Genomic DNA, 16,904 nt, shown 5'->3' with positions numbered 1-16,904 from the left:
TTCAGTAGTGAGCAAAATAGCATTTAGAAAAACAAACTGCTTACAATTCCTCTTTGTTTTGATATTTTTCTTCCAATTATTGTGGGTTTGGTAATAAAATAGAATACACAACAGCTTTCCACAAGCTGCACATTCTCCTTGCTTAATAATTAACAAAAAGGTTCCTTTTGGGGAAGGGGTACAAACATTGACTGTACTAAATCTATAAATATATTTGATATTAATTACCTTTGAATAAAAATGTGACCTATTTTAACACTTGATATGCATGCCCAAAATACAGTCAAATTTGTGGCTCAACCAGTTAAAGTACATTCCGTTTAGGTGATTTGCTCTATGACAAGCTTCTGGCTGGTTCTTGCCTATTTTTCCTCTTGAAGCAGGCAAGTTAAGTAATCAGAAAAACGTATTTACCCATTGCAAGTGCAAATAGAATTTTCTTTTGTAGATATTCCGAGCCATGTGTCCTACTAAATCAGTAGAGGTGTTGATAGCACAAGGACTCAAAATAGTTCTCGCTCCTTGAAAATAGAACCCTCGCAGCATGATACCCTCTGTGTGAATTAAACACATCCTAGCATCTATTAATTTAGGTCCTGATCTGCAAGGGGCCTACCACTCTTACCTCCCGCTAAAGTACCAAGTGCGCAGCACCCCTAAGGAGTAGGCCTAAAAAAAGACCCTTTTTGACTGCACAGAAACTAAAGACCCTATCCATGAGCATTAGTGAGAACCTGAGTTGTTTTTCATGTCCTTCCTCCAACAATACAGGCAGGGGCAATCGAAAGCTGTGCCTAATTTTATACATACAGTATGAAGCACACACAATGACATAGGCAAACACCCCACTCCCAACACAAAAGGACTTTGGACATGTTAACAGGTTCAGTGTACCTCACCCTGTTAATACAAATAATTCATCTGAAACCTTGTCAATAAGATATCTTACCAGGCTGGGCTAGTCACCTACATGTAGTGCTATTTCCACTTTTCTCCTGTGAACTGAATACAGTTCAGTACCAACAAACCAATTAATTAGGCAAAATGCTAATTAACAGATAGCATTTATATAGCACTTCACATTTTCAAAATATGTTATGCTACTGAACCTTAACATGGCTGTGAGATAGTTAAGTTCCCCCATTTTACAGAAGGAATAAAATGAGGCAGAGAACTTAAGTGATTTGCCCATGGTCAGAAGTAGTGAGAATTAGAGATACAGTTAGAACTCAAGGGTTGACTTCCAGCACAAAGTTACAGTACGATCTCTTCCCCCTCTTATTTTCCTGTAGTACAAAGGACACTGCAGCGATTGTCAAGCTGGGAAGATGTAAGTTTAACAACTACTTGGTTGCCAGTCATTCATTACAAATAGCTTCATGGTGCTTGGAATCAGAGTAAAAACGCAGTGATTTCCCCACCCCTCCACTGTTGTTTTACTTCACTCAGTCCAAGCCAGAACAGGAAGGTAATAGTGAAAACTGGAGGCCCAATCTCATTTAAAACTGAAAGGATGACAGATTGCTTACATTTAAGGTGTAGCTACAATTTTCAAGTTATGTCCTGTTAAAAAGGGCAATGCAGCTTTTAGTAATACATTGTACAAAAACTAGAAGTGTGTTTCTGAAAACAAACATTTAAGTGAGTCACGGAATGACAATTATGCTAGAAATAGAAGCTAGTTCCCAACGTTTTGTGGGGCAGCTAACTGCTTAGGATGTTCAGTTAACATGGACTTAATTTTGATAGGCAATACAATCCTTGCTGCAAAAATATAGTAATGTGTGAGGAAATGTTTTGATCATCACGAGCATATCACTCTGCCCCACACATACCATTTTGTGTATGTACTTCATTTTCAGGACAATGTAGGCAGTCAACTAGAGAAATATAGTACCAGACTCTTTAATGGGTTTTAGTGCAAATTTCACTTTCAACACATGAAGGAGAGCACTTAACTGATTTCTGCTGCAAGGAAAAGAAGGCTGCTTACAAAACCCCCTGGCATGGGACAGATTCCTCTATAGGGTTTACCAAAGCCAGCTGAAATGAGTTAAAACTGCAACTGCCTTTTCTTCATAAGCTTCGTAATATGTGGTTAGTTTAACATTGGTTACACATACCTTTTCTCCTACTGAAGACAAGGCCATGTAAGAACATATGTAGTTCTGGATGCTCATTAGTGTTAAACTATCTGTTTACCAAGGGGAGAATAGGTGCCCTAATAGATGCAGTTCAAAATTTAGTAACTCCCCTCCTTCCCCTGCTGGTATTCGTTCATCTTAAGTGATCGCTCTCCTTACAGTGTGTATGATCTCTGTTTATATAAATCTCCCCCCTGTATTTTCCACTGAATGCATCCAATGAAGTGAGCTGTAGCCCACGAAAGCTCATGCTCAGATAAATTGGTTAGTCTCTAAGGTGCCACAAGTACTCCTTTTCTTTTTCCTAGTACTTGTCATTCAGATCCTGATTGGGTGGAGAAGATGGGATTTTTACTTGTCAAACTACAGTACTCAGTTGGGGTAAACAATCTTGCAAATTTATTAGTTCAGATAGACTGAGCACAGACTATTCATCATTCATATGCATAAAATTTACAAATTGAATAGGAAGATGCGTTAACACCCCCCTCTGGTGTTAAGAAATGAGAAATACCTTGAGTGCATGAAATTGACCAAGTATGCTGATGCTTTAGAAAATAGACCTCATTGTACAAAAACCCATGTAATAGTTCTACAGTTATACCATTGTTTTTGTACACCAAGCAACCAGTGAAAATCTTATGCAGAAGACACATGGTTTACCCAACACACTGTTCACTTTATTTTTCCCATTATAAACAACGTGAATATACAGCATCATACAGATTTAAAAGTAAAATAATGCAATGTTCAAAATGGCAAATTCAAAAGGCTTCAGATGTACAAGTTGCCTTTTGTATAGTCCTCACAGGAATGGCATACTGAATGAAAACGCTGGAAAATACAATTGGACAAATATGCCACAAGTAATGACAGGATTCTGATGTGAACTTGTGTGCATAGTAGACTCAAGTTACTAACACGGTATTTTGTGACACCAAAAGCCTCCTTTTCTGTCTCTTGCCATCTGGGACAGCTTTCCTCTCTTTAGCTTCTGACAACCGTGCCCTTCTACCTTAACTACATCCCATGCGCCTTTCAGTAGTATTCTGAATTTGCTAAAGGTTACATTGTCTAATCGGGCTGGTAAGAAGTATTCTATTTTTTAAATTTAACTACAATATATTAAATCTCTTGCAATCAAGAGTGGGAAAATTATACAGTTTTGTCCTTTCGTATATGACTGAAACTCCAGTGTGGTGTAGTGCTTCATGCATGCACCGTATGCTTCAGACAACTTTGTCTGCAGCATTTACCAAGGCACAATATAGCAACCGGAGGTGAAACCCCTCCATTAAAGACAAAACTTGCATTGCCTTCACTGAAGGTATGACATCACCCCATGGTTTTTGCACGCATCCATTTCTCAGCCTTATGCACAAGAGAAGACTCTGCCAGGTCTTTTGATTCTTGTCCAAAACAAACTCCTTTTAAAGTATCAAAGCTAACAGTCTGTAACTAGCACACTAAAGATTGTGCAAAGTCACTTCATTTAGTCAAAAAGTGCTTTTTGAACTGAAGTGCTTAAAAAAAGTACATGGTTAACAGAGGTGGGTAACAACAAAGCTACACTGTAACAACTCCTGTACCTTTTTTTTTTGTCCACAGTAATTTTAATCATCCATTTCTTAACCCAAGGCAGAGAGGATAAGGTGTTAGCAGGGAAGATGGGCTGTCCCATTTCTTAGATGGAGTGTCTCAAAAGCAGGATAAAGGGCTTCTAGTCCATTTCTAATGCCTTTTAATTCTACACAGCAGGCCTCTAGGCAGCAAGTACCTACTGAAACAGGTAATAGCCCCATACTTGGGAACTTCTTTCATGTGCCTAGCTAATCTGAGAAACATATGGGAGTCACCTCTTAGGTTTGCACACCTTTTTTGAGGGTGAGAGCCTTTGCAGATCCAGTGAGTTTTATAAGAAGGGGATCTGAAGGTGGAAGCTTGGAAAATGTTTTACAGAATGAATTTACATAAATCTAGTGCTGTTGAAAAATGCTTCATAGAAAGGGCTCCTTAGTGAATTCGATGCATTTTCCATTTACATTACAAAAGATATCATGCAGTATTTATAGAGTCCAAGTTTCAAAAGTTAATCTAATTGCTCTACCAAACCCCTGGCTGAGACTATATTAAATGCACTTCCATTTAGAAGTGATTTATTTTTCATACACTGAAAAACAATTTTACATTGTTGAATGTCACACTTCAATGGATCTTACAAGAACGCGATAGTGTTTTGACTGTCTCAAAACTCTACTTGTCCATGAATTCTACAGAAAATATATATTACAAGCACTTATTTGCCTTTGGAACTAGCTAACTGTAAGGGGCCAGGTGTGTGTTAGTGGCTTGTGAAGACTAATTCATGCTCCATTCACTTATTCAGGTTTTTCCACCACTATAACTAAACCCCAAGACCTGAGCCACAAATGAACACTACATCAAAAATACGCATGCATAAATCACATTTTTATTGGTGCAATAATGAGTTTTGCGATATGGGGCACATTGAAAGAAATATACTTAAAAATAACCTGTGCTAATGATAAAACAGGATGTTATGTCACTGGAATACATAGGTATGCTTTTAGTATCAAGATTTTTAGAAATTGTTCACTGTCCGTTATTTTACTGCAACACCACACCTACTTCAGGCTAGGTCCCTGCAAAACACTGCTAAACATGTAAACTTTGACAAGCTTTTAAAGTGCTGTGAAAATCATGAGATGTGCATTTCTTCATGCAATATAAAATGTTTGTGAAAGGCCACATGATTAGAGTAGGTTAAGCTTCTTTCCTCCCTTCTTCAGGAAAAAGAATTGAGTGCTGGTGAAAAGGGCCAGACTGGCAACTTGGAAGCTGAAGTTCTATAATTTAATCAGAGAAGTAGTCCCGCACAGGCCAGCTTCAAAAGGATACTAATGTTCAACCTTGACAAAGGAATCTTCCTCTGGGGTAGGAAGTTCAGTCTCCATGGCCCATTCAATCCCTAGTCTCAGCTGAAACATTGAAATTAGTTCAATTCCATTGAAACACATGGAAATTAGTGCTAATAATATTTTGGGGAAGTTGTAAGGACATCAGTCCACATCTGATGGTATTTTGGGGTCATTATGGACAGGTGACAAGCTTCACCACCAAATGCATTACCTGAGCTTCAGTTCCATGCTGTCTTGAACAACTAAGTTTATAAAGTGTCCACAATTATTATCTTGGAGCTAAAAGTAGTAATGCTTCAGTACAACTCAATTAAGAGAGGTGTTGAAAAAGTCACAGGTTGATTCCCCTGAGATAAGGAAATCACTCATATTTCTATGTCTCTACTGTAAAAAGGGCACACAGATGCTAGTAGAATCAGCTATAATGAAGCTAGCACAAATTTATAAGATCTTACCGTAAGAGAAAACAAGTGAAGTTGCTTTTTCAAATAATATATTTTAGTTCACCCCCCCCCCCGAAAATTTAGATTTTCTGCTTGGGAAGAAGGTAACTGACCACTTTCCAGCTCTCAATTTAGATTCTGTAAATGACTCTGCTCTTTGTTAAAATTCAACATCTTAATTTTTCTAAGTTAATTGTTACTTGTTCAGATATTTTTAGTGTATTACAGCAGTTCAGTGGCGATTTCAGACTGAAATCCATCTGATTTTCTAAGTAACTAAAAACACATTCAAGCAATGAGAATGACACTTGCATTAAACAATATAGCAGAGATTCAATTAAATAAAGCAGACTTTTTTTTTTTTTTTTTTTTTTTAAGTATTAGAGCAGGGCAAACACTTGTGACCATGCTATCCACTTCCGAGATCCATTGCAGATAAAAGTTTGGACTCTGTTACAACGTATGCAAAGATTTATGAAGTCTTATATTGCAGATTCCAGAGCACAAAACTAAAGGATTTTGCAAAAGCCAAAAACCAGTTTACTGACATGGCACACAACAGTACTTTGCACTTACATAGCATCTTTCATCCAAGCACTTTACAATCATCAATCCATTAGCCTCAATATCTACCTCACAGAGGTATTATACCCATTTTATAGATGAATATACAGACTGAGGTGTAGCAATTTGTCCAGGGTGTGTCACCCATTCACTGACACAGTTGGGAATATAATGTAGGAGTGACAGTCCCTTGATGTAGTTACTAACCCAAATTCCATCTCAAGTATTTATAATCCAGTATCTTTCATGTTCTGTTGAACTACTGTCTCATTACATTAGCTTTAAGCATCTGCTTCCAGTCAAGCATTAAAAACAGTTTAAAACAAGACTAAAAGCAAAGTGGGCTTAACACTGGCAGCTAACTTGATTTCTGTAACAAACTCATGAGTGCAATGTAATTAATACCAAGTAAAAATTCTGGTCCGTTATACTCTTGGTAATTATACTATTTATATACTACTTTGTTTAGGCCTTAATCCAGCAAGACACCTATACACATGCAACTATGAGCACATTCCTAGTTCCACTGAGGGTCCACAGAATAATCCCTACGCTTAGATATGCATGAGGGCTCCAATTCAGAAAATTACTTAAGCAGGTGCTTAAGGGGGCTTTCCTGAATCAGGGTTTTAGCTAGGATAGCCTTAGTAACTGGTGTTTGTCTTTGAATAACTAGAAGTTTCCATTCCCGAACCTGAGACACTACTACTTTATTATGAAGATCTGTATCTTTGTTCCCCATTTGCACAAACATTCAGCAGGTATTTCAGACCCAAACAAAGTAAGAAAACATGGCTAAAAGAGTTTAAATGCCTTAACATACACATTGAGGCATTCTAAAAAATAATTTCAGTAATATGCACATCTACTGCATCTTTAATTTAGATCTCAAAGCACGCTACATTAAGCCTCACAATCCCCCATAAGGTGAGATTTCTTTATTGTACCAGTTTTGACATCCCTGCTTTTGTCATTTCAGAAGTAAAGCATTTTACCTAGCTTATTTTGTTATGAAAAACTACTCCATTCCTTATTAGAATAGAGGTCTTGCTACTTAATCACTGGAGAGAAATCAAGCAAGCTAACAGGCATTGGCAGAATGCAAACGAAGAAACTTCAAGTTTTTCCCTTTTGGATAAATGCTCTGACCTTCTGAAAAAAGAATAAGCCTTTGACCTGTAAAAAAATGAGAACCAAAGATTAAAAAGTGCTAACACAATATTTGGAGCCTGGTACAGCTTAACACTTTCCGTGGGCACAAGATCAGCCACATTTTAGCAAAACTAGATTTTAATGTTTAACCAATACGATCTGTAATTTGAATCTGAACTACTGTAATTCCTTCTTGCTGGAATTGAGATCATATTGTTACTGAGGATCCAAGTATTTCAAGAAACATGCCAACATCCGGATGCAGTGTAAACAGAGGGGTTGACAGTTAATTTTCAAGCAACTAAACTACATTTCAAGTAATATCTATGGAAAAATATTAAGTTTATTGGGTATTTAACTCTACTCATTAATTTTAAAAAAAGCTTTCAGTACAGCCACTATCAGACTGTACATTCTACTTTTGTTCATTCTGACCTAAAGCAGCAGGGCAACTTTGGTGTTACCTTTTCTATATGAAGTATGCACTGTAGGCATCTCTGCTGCAAAAATCGCCTGAATGTATAAGAGTTACTATGCAACTCATCATACAAAATGCTGATAGGCTCATGAATATGCTAAACTGTAAGACCAGTTTAGAAGTATTGAAAGATAACTAAACCCAATAATTCAGAGTTTAGATTTCAACTGTGTTATTCTAAGTCTATTTAACTCTAGGTACAGTATTGTGTGTATGTCCAGCCATGTCACACAGCAGCTTCTCCATCAGAAAATAAGGTTCTTCAGGAATCAGGACTTTTAGCTGCTAACATACAACAAACAGCTGCCAGTTACTTTAAAAATCAGCATGCAAGTTACCTATTTCAAACTAGTTGGGAAGAGAGGTATGCAGTAGTGACACTATCTGTAAACCTGCACACTAACCATAACAAACCTGTGCGTCTCAATCATTAAGTTAAGAGGGCTTTTCAAGCTTTGTGGAGGGAGTTTTTTATGCTTACATACAGCTTATCTGAAAACCCAGAATCTTATTCTGGAGCAGTGAGGTAGTAGATGTAACCATCCTCATGTAGATGTCACACTTCTCCAAAGTTCGCATGCCCAGTCTCCTTGGCATGTTCTCTGGCTTCCACTTGTCCAGTTAGACCCTTCTGGCACACCATGCATCTTAGTGTAAAGCGATTTACATCCGTAAACTGCCTCTTTCGTCTGGCTTCATCTGCTAATTCCAATGCTTGTGCAAGAACAACATCATCATTTGTTGAGAAAATGGTCAGGGGAGGGATGTCTGAGTCAGGGATTTTACGTTCAAGTGGATCATAATGAATCCCATCATAAATCAGAAGGACCCGCCTAGCATAGCCAGCATCTTCCCCAAAACGGTCAATTCTGACTGTCTGTGTATCAACTACACAGATTTCACACTGATAAAACTTAGACAGAATGGATACTTCGATGGCTCCTCCCCACGTATCTTCTCTTCTGATCCACTCACAATACTCTTCATTGGTTTTCCCTAGTACTGCCTCACAATAGGACTCTGGATCACTTGCCACTATCTGGGCTATAAGACTGCGCATCTCCGGAGCACATGCTGGATCATAAATGCCTCCCTCTACCACATAGAATATGCTTGTGAAGAGACAGGAGTTATCTGCTGGAACAACCCTCCTTGCAAGTACAGGCAGTGCTTCCCTGACCAAAGTAGAGACACTCCTTTTTGCAACTACAGGTGACTCAGTCTTGGGTTTGGTCATGTCCTCTTCAACTATTAGAGTATCACCTGTCAAAAATAAAGAATCAAGAATTGTGAGGACTAGGAAGATGAAATGCAGCGTTGATTCACCAAAGTGCACTACAAATAGAAAGGAAAAACTGCAAATACAGAGAAGCAAATCATTTAAAGTCTCCAGTATATCATGCCTCAGTTCTCTGAGGGAATCAGATCACCATAATAGAAAGCATTACAGATTAAATAAATTACATAAGAAGCCACAGCATGATGCACAAGATAATGGTAGGTTTGGGATATCACTGTATATTGCTGGTTCAGATAAAGACACAGGGTTTGTACTGGAGTCTCCAAATTAGCACAGAGGTTAATGTTTTCAAGTTTACCATCTAAATCTGGAAGATGAGTGATACTCAATCCCTTTCATTTTAGGGTCTCTTGAAAACCTACTTTAGAGACAGTGAAATAGAAGATGTTTACATTTACAGATGCTGATAAACAGGTTCAACAGTCACTGACAGCACTATTTTGCAATCAATTTTTTATTAAAGGGTGGTAGCCCCAATGTCTCAACCAAGTTTCAGGTAAGGTAATTATAATCTGCTGAAATGCAGTTTCAGTTAGGTATGGCATTCTTTTGCTCTTCCTGTCTTCAGCTGTGGAACACCACTGTATGCTGTAGAAAATTAATGTTGTCTTTAAACATCTATTGCCTTTTACACCAGAGAGGCCCACGGCTTTTGCTATATGTTCTTTACACTGTGTTGAAGCAGGCTCAAAGTTTTAATATTTGCAGAGGAAATGAAATAAGCCACGCAAAGGAAATGCATACTAAGCCACAGCAATTTCAGGGAGTCATGAGCATGATCAGAGGGGCAACCTGAACATACTTTTAGCCCTACAGTCTCGACAACCTCCATTCTAGAATTCAAGTGCCAAAAACCACATACTTCTATGCGCAATCCTCTCCCCTCCACCCATCTTGTCCTCGAGGGCTCAAGAGGCAGAAAGAGCAGACACAGGCCAAGGACCCCCTCCTCAGACCAGCTGTGCCCGGCGGGGCACACAGCACCCTCCCTGCACTTTGGGACTCACCCCCGCGAAAGCTGGCTTCGGCCTTTAGGGACCACTCCCACCACCCACCCCGCGCCCGAGGGAGGAGAGAGGAGAGGAGGCGCTGCCCCGCAGCCTGGCCCCGCCCCGCAGCCTGGCCCCCCCCCGCCGGCGAGCTGCCCCGCCCACGATGGGGGCGCCCAGGAGCCCCCCAGGCTCAGGCCTGTCACCTGAGCCCGGGCAGCGGCAGCCCCCCGGCCCCGCCCGCCAGGGAAGCGGCAGTCCCCACGCCCCTCACCTGAGTGGATGCCGAGCTCCCCCAGCCGCCGCTCCCCGTCGCTCAGGTCCAGGCTCCGCGGGGGGAAGCCGAGCAGGAGGCGCTGGGCCGGGGCGGGCACCCCGGTGAGGGCGGCCAGGGCGGCCTGCAGCTCCCGGAGGCGGGAATGCGCCGTGAGGCCGGGCAGCGGGTGGGAGCCGCTCCGGGCTTTGCAGCGCAGCCGCAGCATCCTCCTCCTCCAGGCCGCGGCCTCCCGGCTCTGCGGCCCGAACAAAATGGCCGGGGCGGCTGCCCCGCCACGTCTCGCGACGCTTCCGCCCTGGCTCGCTATTGGCTGCGCGCCCGGCGCCCGGCGCGCCCGCGGCGCAGCCAATCCGCAGCTTGGGGCGGAACGCTCGAGACGCCCTTTCTGCCGTCACACGCCCACGAGGAACCTCACGGGCGAGGGGGACACGTGACCGCGCTCTGCCTCCCAGCGGTCAAGGTGGACGAGCAGCGGGTGGGCTCCGGCCTCGCCTCGTTTGCATCTGATTTGCATACCAGAAGTACCCGCTCTTGTCTTCCGTCGCCCTTCACCGCAAAACGCGGGAGCGGGCTGAGCTCCTTTCCATGCTGTGTGTCTGCGGGCCCGTCTGCATCTCATTTGCACCCTCTGCCGCTGGGCCGTTTGCAGGTCTAGGCCCAGTCCAACTGTTCGTGCTCATTTGCCCTCCCCTCCTCGCGCCCTTGGTGCCGCGGGTCTCCCCCCTGCGCGTCCTTGCCCAGCAGGGCTGCCGCGCGGCGTCGTGGTGACGTGGGCGCCTCATTAGCATGCCGTGTGCCTCTGGGTCCCGGTCCGCCGGCTGGCGGAGTCACCTGGGCGGCGCGCGGGGCGGCGCGCGGGCTCCTGCTGCAGTGCGGGGTGGCGCGAGCCGCCCGCTGCGCCCCGGCCCCTGCGGCTGCGGGAGGCTCCTGGCCGGTCCTGGAGGCTCGCCGCGCTTGGCAGGTGCCGCCGCCGGCTGGCTTCCCGCCCCTTCCCGGTAAGTCTCAGCGCGGAACCCGGTCCCGGGCTCGGGCTGAAGAAGGCGCGGGGCGGGTTGCGCCTCAGTTTCCCCCGCGCTGCAAGCGGGTGTGTCTGGGGGGCTCTGCTGCAGGGCGGCACCCGGTGAAGGGCAGAAATCCTGGAGCGGGGCTTGCGAGTGCCTGGCTAGGAGACCTGCCCCCTGTTCAGAGGATGCGGTCAAGCCAGCGGGGATTATTTCCCAGCCGGGGCATCTCGGGGACTGGCCCCCTAACGCAGTGCCTAGGCAGCTGCATAATGACTTTGGGAGGTTGGGGGAAGGCTGTTCCTTTATATTTGTAATGACTGACGCGCAAGGGGCAAAAGTAGGTGCGCTCCCTAGTTCCTCCCCTTCTGTTCCCGGGCTGCGATGATGCATTAATGTCCCAGCCGAGGGGTGTGTTTTTTTCCTCCTCTGCTTCATTTTTCTGTGCTTTGCGTTATCTTGTATCAACTATATATGTTACGAGCCGCTGTTGACCTTGGACGAGTGCGCTGAGACTGTTCTATGGCTTCCTTTCCCTCCCACCAGGAACGGCCCAGATAAGCTGCTATGCGTCTTCTTGTATCCTGCCTACCGGATTTCATAAGGATTTGTTTCTTGGTTCTTCTTTTTTTTCCAAGAGCCTGAAGGTCCGACACTGACCCAGTGTGTGATTAGCAGCAATGTCAGGACATAGAGCATTAGTTCCAGAGCAGAACAACAGCAGCAGCAGCCAGGAAAACAAAACTTCAAATATGCGAGTCTCAGAAAAAAAGTGCTGTGAGTATTTGTGACAGTCTTGAGGAAAGTAGATCTTGCATCTAGTAATTAATTTCTTTTACCTCTTTTATAAAAAGAGGTAGTTAGTCAGTTCTGTTTTATTGCTTCTAGCTCAGTGCAGTAGTAAAGACAAATACAATTTCATCCTTAGTGCAGCTCTATAGACTTCGGTGGCATTACGCCAGGAATGAATTTAGGCCTATCCAGAATCCTGAAATGAGCTGCATGTGAGTGCAGGAGCTTTTTTTTGTTTTGTTTTGTTTTTAAAATCCTCCTAACATGCATCACTTTTGTTTTTAAGTCTTTAACATAAACGTCTTGAATGATTTTACTTTTTCTGACTCCATAGCTGAATTGCATCCCCCATGCAACCCTCATTACAACAGTGGCAGTGCTGGCTTCCCCCATGCAACCTCCTCAAAGGGCTTCAGCTCTGATTTGGAGGGCTGCTCAACCGTAACGTGTTTTTATGATGTCCACTTGGAACCGAGATCCCCAGAAATAATTCCATGTCGGCTCCTAAAGTAGTACTTCACGGGCTTATAACTGTTTACAATTCTTGTTTGTATCACTTCTATCCAGTTATGTTTGTTACATGTTTTGCTCTTTTGGACAAATGTTTACCTTGCAAAACGTTATTCACTTGAAATTCAGCTGTTTAAAAAGGAAATCTGTTTTAATGTAGATTGGAGTTCTAATGTAATCTCTGTTCCTGAAAGCTGCCCACATGTACTAGGCAACAAGTAGCACAACTGTACTGCACGGTGGTTTAAAATAGCCCACCATGAAACGTTCCATATTTCCATCTAATGTGCTTCATCAGGCAGTGATCTGGGCATGTTACATCTGTGATATGTTGAGCTGATGCCAAACCTAGTGTCTACCAATCTCCATTTAACTCTTTTAACCTAGCCCTTCCAGTCTTTTGTTGTCATAGGCCAGGAACAGATTTCAGCAAAGAATCCCAAAGGTATTTGCTCAGTAGGAAGGACACGCACACACACAATACTATGATTTAGGGCTGCATAATCACCAGAGATCTGTTTTGATTTTTACTGCTTTCCAAGTATCTCTCCCCCACTGATTTTCACTCCCATTGAATATCTTTATTAGGGATTACTTTTTCTCCACATGTACAAGTTGCACTTATACAGATTACACCCATTTTGTTATTTCCTGCTTATATATCCAACCATTTTGGGTCCCATAACACAGTGAGTTTACTGATGTTTCAAACCTCCCAGTCTAGGTCACTCTGGGAATTTAAATGTTTACCTCTTCCTCCAGATTCTTTTTAAAGCTATTTAAAGGAACATCATCAATTTAAAGGTTGTGCTTGTGTTTGACAATGTGTTACCTATAATTGTTGCAAGTAATCCTTAAAATGACTATGACTAAAAGAGACTGGGGAAATATTTATTTTTTTCCCATTTGCTTATTTTGTGCATTTGAAAAGCACTTGGTACAGATGGCTTCCCCAAAGTCAGTTTCCCTGTTGTTTTGTGCACAGCAACAAGTGAAAGAATAACTGTACTAATAATAGACAAATATGGCTATAAAACTACAAAAATTGGCATGGGGGCTTGGGGTCAAGTGTCGTGCACAGATACACCTTTAACAGAGTCTTTGAAACTGACTAAATTTACAAGCTGGCAAAGCTCAGTCAGTATTGCAGTTAGATTTGCATTTTATCTTGTGTGGCAAAACCATCTCATCAGGCCATTTAGTTATGGAAAAGACTTGAAATCCTATCTTGTCCATTCAGTTTATATTCACTTGCTCTGACCAGTTTAATTATGGCAACACATGCTACCATATCCCTGTCTATAATCAGTGTCTTTCATGTAGTTCTATAAATTGAAAGTTTTACTTAATTAGTGGATTAATTAATTAATCTGTTGCTTTTGGGAAATTACATGACTTGTTTTAAAAAGCTTTTATGCAAAAACAAATAGTCAAAAAATCCTGCTTCTCAGCAACAGGCTAAACGTTACTAATTTAGTTTCTCAGATCATTTGTTGAGTATGTTAGGGAAGGAAATTAGCTTCCTGTCTGCTATCAGTAGAGAAATATGATCTCTTTCATTAAAGAATTTTTCCTATGTCCTTGACAGTTACTGCTTAATAGTTAAATATTTTTAACTCTGACTGACGTATTTTGGCTGACACTTCAGTCACACGTTACTTTCCCTTTTCCCGGTGGCTGATCAGTCATTAACCTACTTCATTAGCTGACACCTGAGACAGCCATGCTGTGGTCCAGTGATTGCTATTAACATTTAATTGGATGGAAGGGCATGATAATGAATCCACTGTGTGTTTCATATAGTAAGTAACCTTTTGTGTGGCTGGTAGATGAGCAGAGGCAGTGAGTTACGCCAGAGGTGAATTTGGCTTCAGACTTGGTTTTTGTTCTAAGCTGTTTTAATTAATTTAATGATTTCACCTCCTCTTCTTTGCAGCATGGGCTTCTTATATGACCAACTCCCCTACTTTGATTGTAATGATTGGCCTTCCTGCCCGGGGCAAGACTTATATGTCCAAGAAATTAACACGCTACCTCAACTGGATTGGCGTGCCTACGAAAGGTCAGTATGGATTTTTGTACATGGTAGCCGAAAGTGATGGATGGGTCACGGAGCTGGCAATGAGACATTTGTTTTAATCCAGCCCAGGTTTACAGTCACTGAGAGTTGTCAGAACTTGATAGCTACTTTATGATAGCTTCAGTGTTTTCCCAGGTGAACAAGAGTCTACAGCATAAAACCTTATTGGTAGTGCTAACAAAGAGCCTAAAGATTCAATTATCCATAGCAACTGAATTCCACTTGACCCCTTAGAGGTGGTTTCTCCAGGCAGATTGGCAAGGGTCAGTATGTCAGGGGAGCTTTCACTAGTGTTACTCAAGCTGTATCTATTCTGTGCTCAGAGAGGGAACATCATCCCTGTGCTGAGGGCCAGCACAAAACCTGTGCATTACTTAAGTCCTCAAAGTAGGTCTTTTGTGCTTTATGGACCCTTGTGCTGGCCCTCTGCACGGGGGTGAATTTCACTCAGAGGCGTTTGGTTTCCAGGGCTGCCAATTTGGTATCTTTTGTGTGAACTAAATTCTTCTTTAACAAAGTGCATGAGATATTATAAAGCCCCTTCTACTTGACTTGGGTCTCTTTTCCTTTCAGTGAGTGCATGTAATCCTGCTTAATAGGAATAGGGATTGCACATGAATACACTGATAACTAGGAAGATAGTTATCACAAATGTGGATTAATTTGAGGAGATCTGGGAAAAAGTACACAAAGAAAATCAGAGATTCTGAAATTCTATGGTGCAGTTTAAGCATTTCAGATTTCAATCATAAGGAATTTTCATGGTGTTTGCAAAAGTTAATTTGAAGTAAAATTGCTGGAAGATTTTAGCTGGAGGAATAGCTCATAAATTGCTGTATTAATCAAGATAAGGATGTGATTCTCCTCTTGGCTTACAGCCAGGTAACATGTATTTGTGAAATGCTGCAAATCACATGTCTTTTTGTTTTTGTGAAGTGTTTAATCTAGGAGCGTATCGTCGTGAAGCAGTGCAGTCATACAAGTCCTATGATTTTTTCAGGCATGATAACAAAGAAGCCATGAAGATTCGGAAGTAAGTCTGTGTCAGAGGGTGCAACCCAACATGAATAGTAGAGGGAAAAGTTCATATCTCATTCTAAAGTCTGTGCAGCTGGTTTCAGACTATACCTCTGATTGTAGGAAGTAACATTTAATATCAATAGACAAATATGGGGCTAAATTCTGCCACCATTGCTTAGGATGAGAAGGACTTTATTGCATCAGTACTCCCATTGATTTCAATGGAGACTACTCACAGAGTAAAGGATTACACTGTGTGAATAAAGATAGCAGATTTGGGCCTGCAGTGAATGTTTTGTGGAGTGGATTAATACTTTGCTCTACCTGAGGAAATTCCAGATTATTTTACAAGTTTTAAAAACTGCTTTGGGAGCATATGATAGAATTTAATTTTGTGTAAACTAGTGCTTTCAAAAAAAAATTTTTTTTCATTAAATCCTCATATTCCCACCTCCATTCTCCTGGTTGCTGGCACTTTGAGAAGGAGGAAAACAAAGGCAGTTGACTCTTGTCCAGTTGTCAATACAGCTGTCACTATACAGGTTTAGGGGTACTATAAATTCCAAGAACATCTTTAAATGGATTCCTGGAATTATATAGGGAGAAAAGTAAATTAACCCTATCCGGTAATTTAATTTTGCAGACAGTGCAGGGGGAAATTTCCAAGCACATCAGGGCGGGGGCAGGACGACAACACTCTGTGTGCTTTGTTGGTTATTCAGTGTATGCCATTAAAACAGCTGCCCTAGAAGGTGGGTCTTCAGGGTGGGCATGAGGCCTCCTGCTCATGAAAGGGTCTTCAGATCCTCTTTAGCAAGTTGGCAGAGGTATAACTATCCCTCCAAAAAAGTGTCCTTTGGTCCTTGTATGGGCATGTTTACAAGCTGCTGTGCTCTGACTGGATCATAGCTATGTTCTTTTAAGGAAAGTTTATCCTTATAGATGAATGCCAAGGGTGAAATCCTTGCTCTGGTGAAGTCCATGGCAAAACTCACATTGACTTTCATGGGGTGGAGGGCAGGATTTCCCCCCAGGCGTACAGTAGTGGTTGTTTACCGACAGGAGACGTCCTGGGGAGAGATATCAAATGATGCTAAAACGATAAATCTAATAAAGGGTCTAAACCTGCTCCCATTGAAGTAAGTGGGAATTTTGTCATTTACTTCCAGGGAAGCAGAATGGGACAAAATTCAGATGATAAGAGAGGCATGTAAT

At 42.0% G+C, this 16,904-nt stretch overlaps 2 protein-coding genes across 17 annotated transcripts in view; one reads left to right on the top strand and one right to left on the bottom strand.

The window, feature by feature from the left end:
* Positions 1-4,592: 4,592 nt before the first annotated feature.
* Positions 4,593-11,553, bottom strand: YOD1 (YOD1 deubiquitinase). Of its 3 annotated transcripts, none has more exons than XR_012155868.2 (3): positions 10,284-11,553; positions 8,202-8,983; positions 4,593-7,266 (listed from the first exon to the last, which is right to left on the bottom strand). XR_012155868.2 is itself a non-coding variant. In XM_073320464.2 (2 exons), the coding sequence occupies exons 1-2, from the start codon at positions 10,489-10,491 to the stop codon at positions 8,277-8,279; spliced, it is 915 nt and encodes a 304-aa protein (XP_073176565.2). In that variant the 5' UTR covers positions 10,492-11,553; the 3' UTR covers positions 4,593-8,276. The 3 variants fall into 3 exon arrangements, 1 of the variants encoding a protein (XP_073176565.2); XR_012155869.2 differs by having other exon boundaries at positions 8,206-8,983; XM_073320464.2 differs by having other exon boundaries at positions 4,593-8,983.
* Positions 10,979-16,904, top strand: part of PFKFB2 (6-phosphofructo-2-kinase/fructose-2,6-biphosphatase 2) — a 30,188-nt gene continuing 24,262 nt past the window's right edge. For 12 of the 14 annotated variants that reach the window (XM_073320450.2, XM_073320444.2, XM_073320449.2 and 9 more), the window contains exons 1-4: positions 11,194-11,281; positions 11,926-12,064; positions 14,526-14,651; positions 15,606-15,702. In XM_073320450.2, coding sequence (XP_073176551.1) covers positions 11,968-12,064; positions 14,526-14,651; positions 15,606-15,702 — 320 coding nt within the window. In that variant the 5' untranslated portion in view covers positions 11,194-11,281; positions 11,926-11,967. Of the gene's footprint in view, positions 11,282-11,833; positions 12,065-14,525; positions 14,652-15,605; positions 15,703-16,904 lie in introns of all 14 variants that reach the window. The other 2 variants (XM_073320438.2, XM_073320452.2) reach the window with 2 other exon arrangements.

Source organism: Lepidochelys kempii, chromosome 21 (genome assembly GCF_965140285.1).
Source record: "Lepidochelys kempii isolate rLepKem1 chromosome 21, rLepKem1.hap1, whole genome shotgun sequence".
Lineage (NCBI taxonomy): Eukaryota > Metazoa > Chordata > Testudines > Cheloniidae > Lepidochelys > Lepidochelys kempii.
This window is presented reverse-complemented; position numbering and strand designations above follow the sequence as displayed.

What these genes read in the sequence shown, in the direction of transcription:
- YOD1 (XM_073320464.2), bottom strand. Translation starts at nt 10,491, where the DNA reads ATGCTGCGGCTGCGCTGCAAAGCCCGGAGCGGCTCCCACCCGCTGCCC. An exon ending in GGAGCTCGGCATCCACTCAG is followed by an intron (nt 8,984 to 10,283) that starts GTGAGGGGCGTG and finishes TATTTTTGACAG; the next exon opens with GTGATACTCTAATAGTTGAA.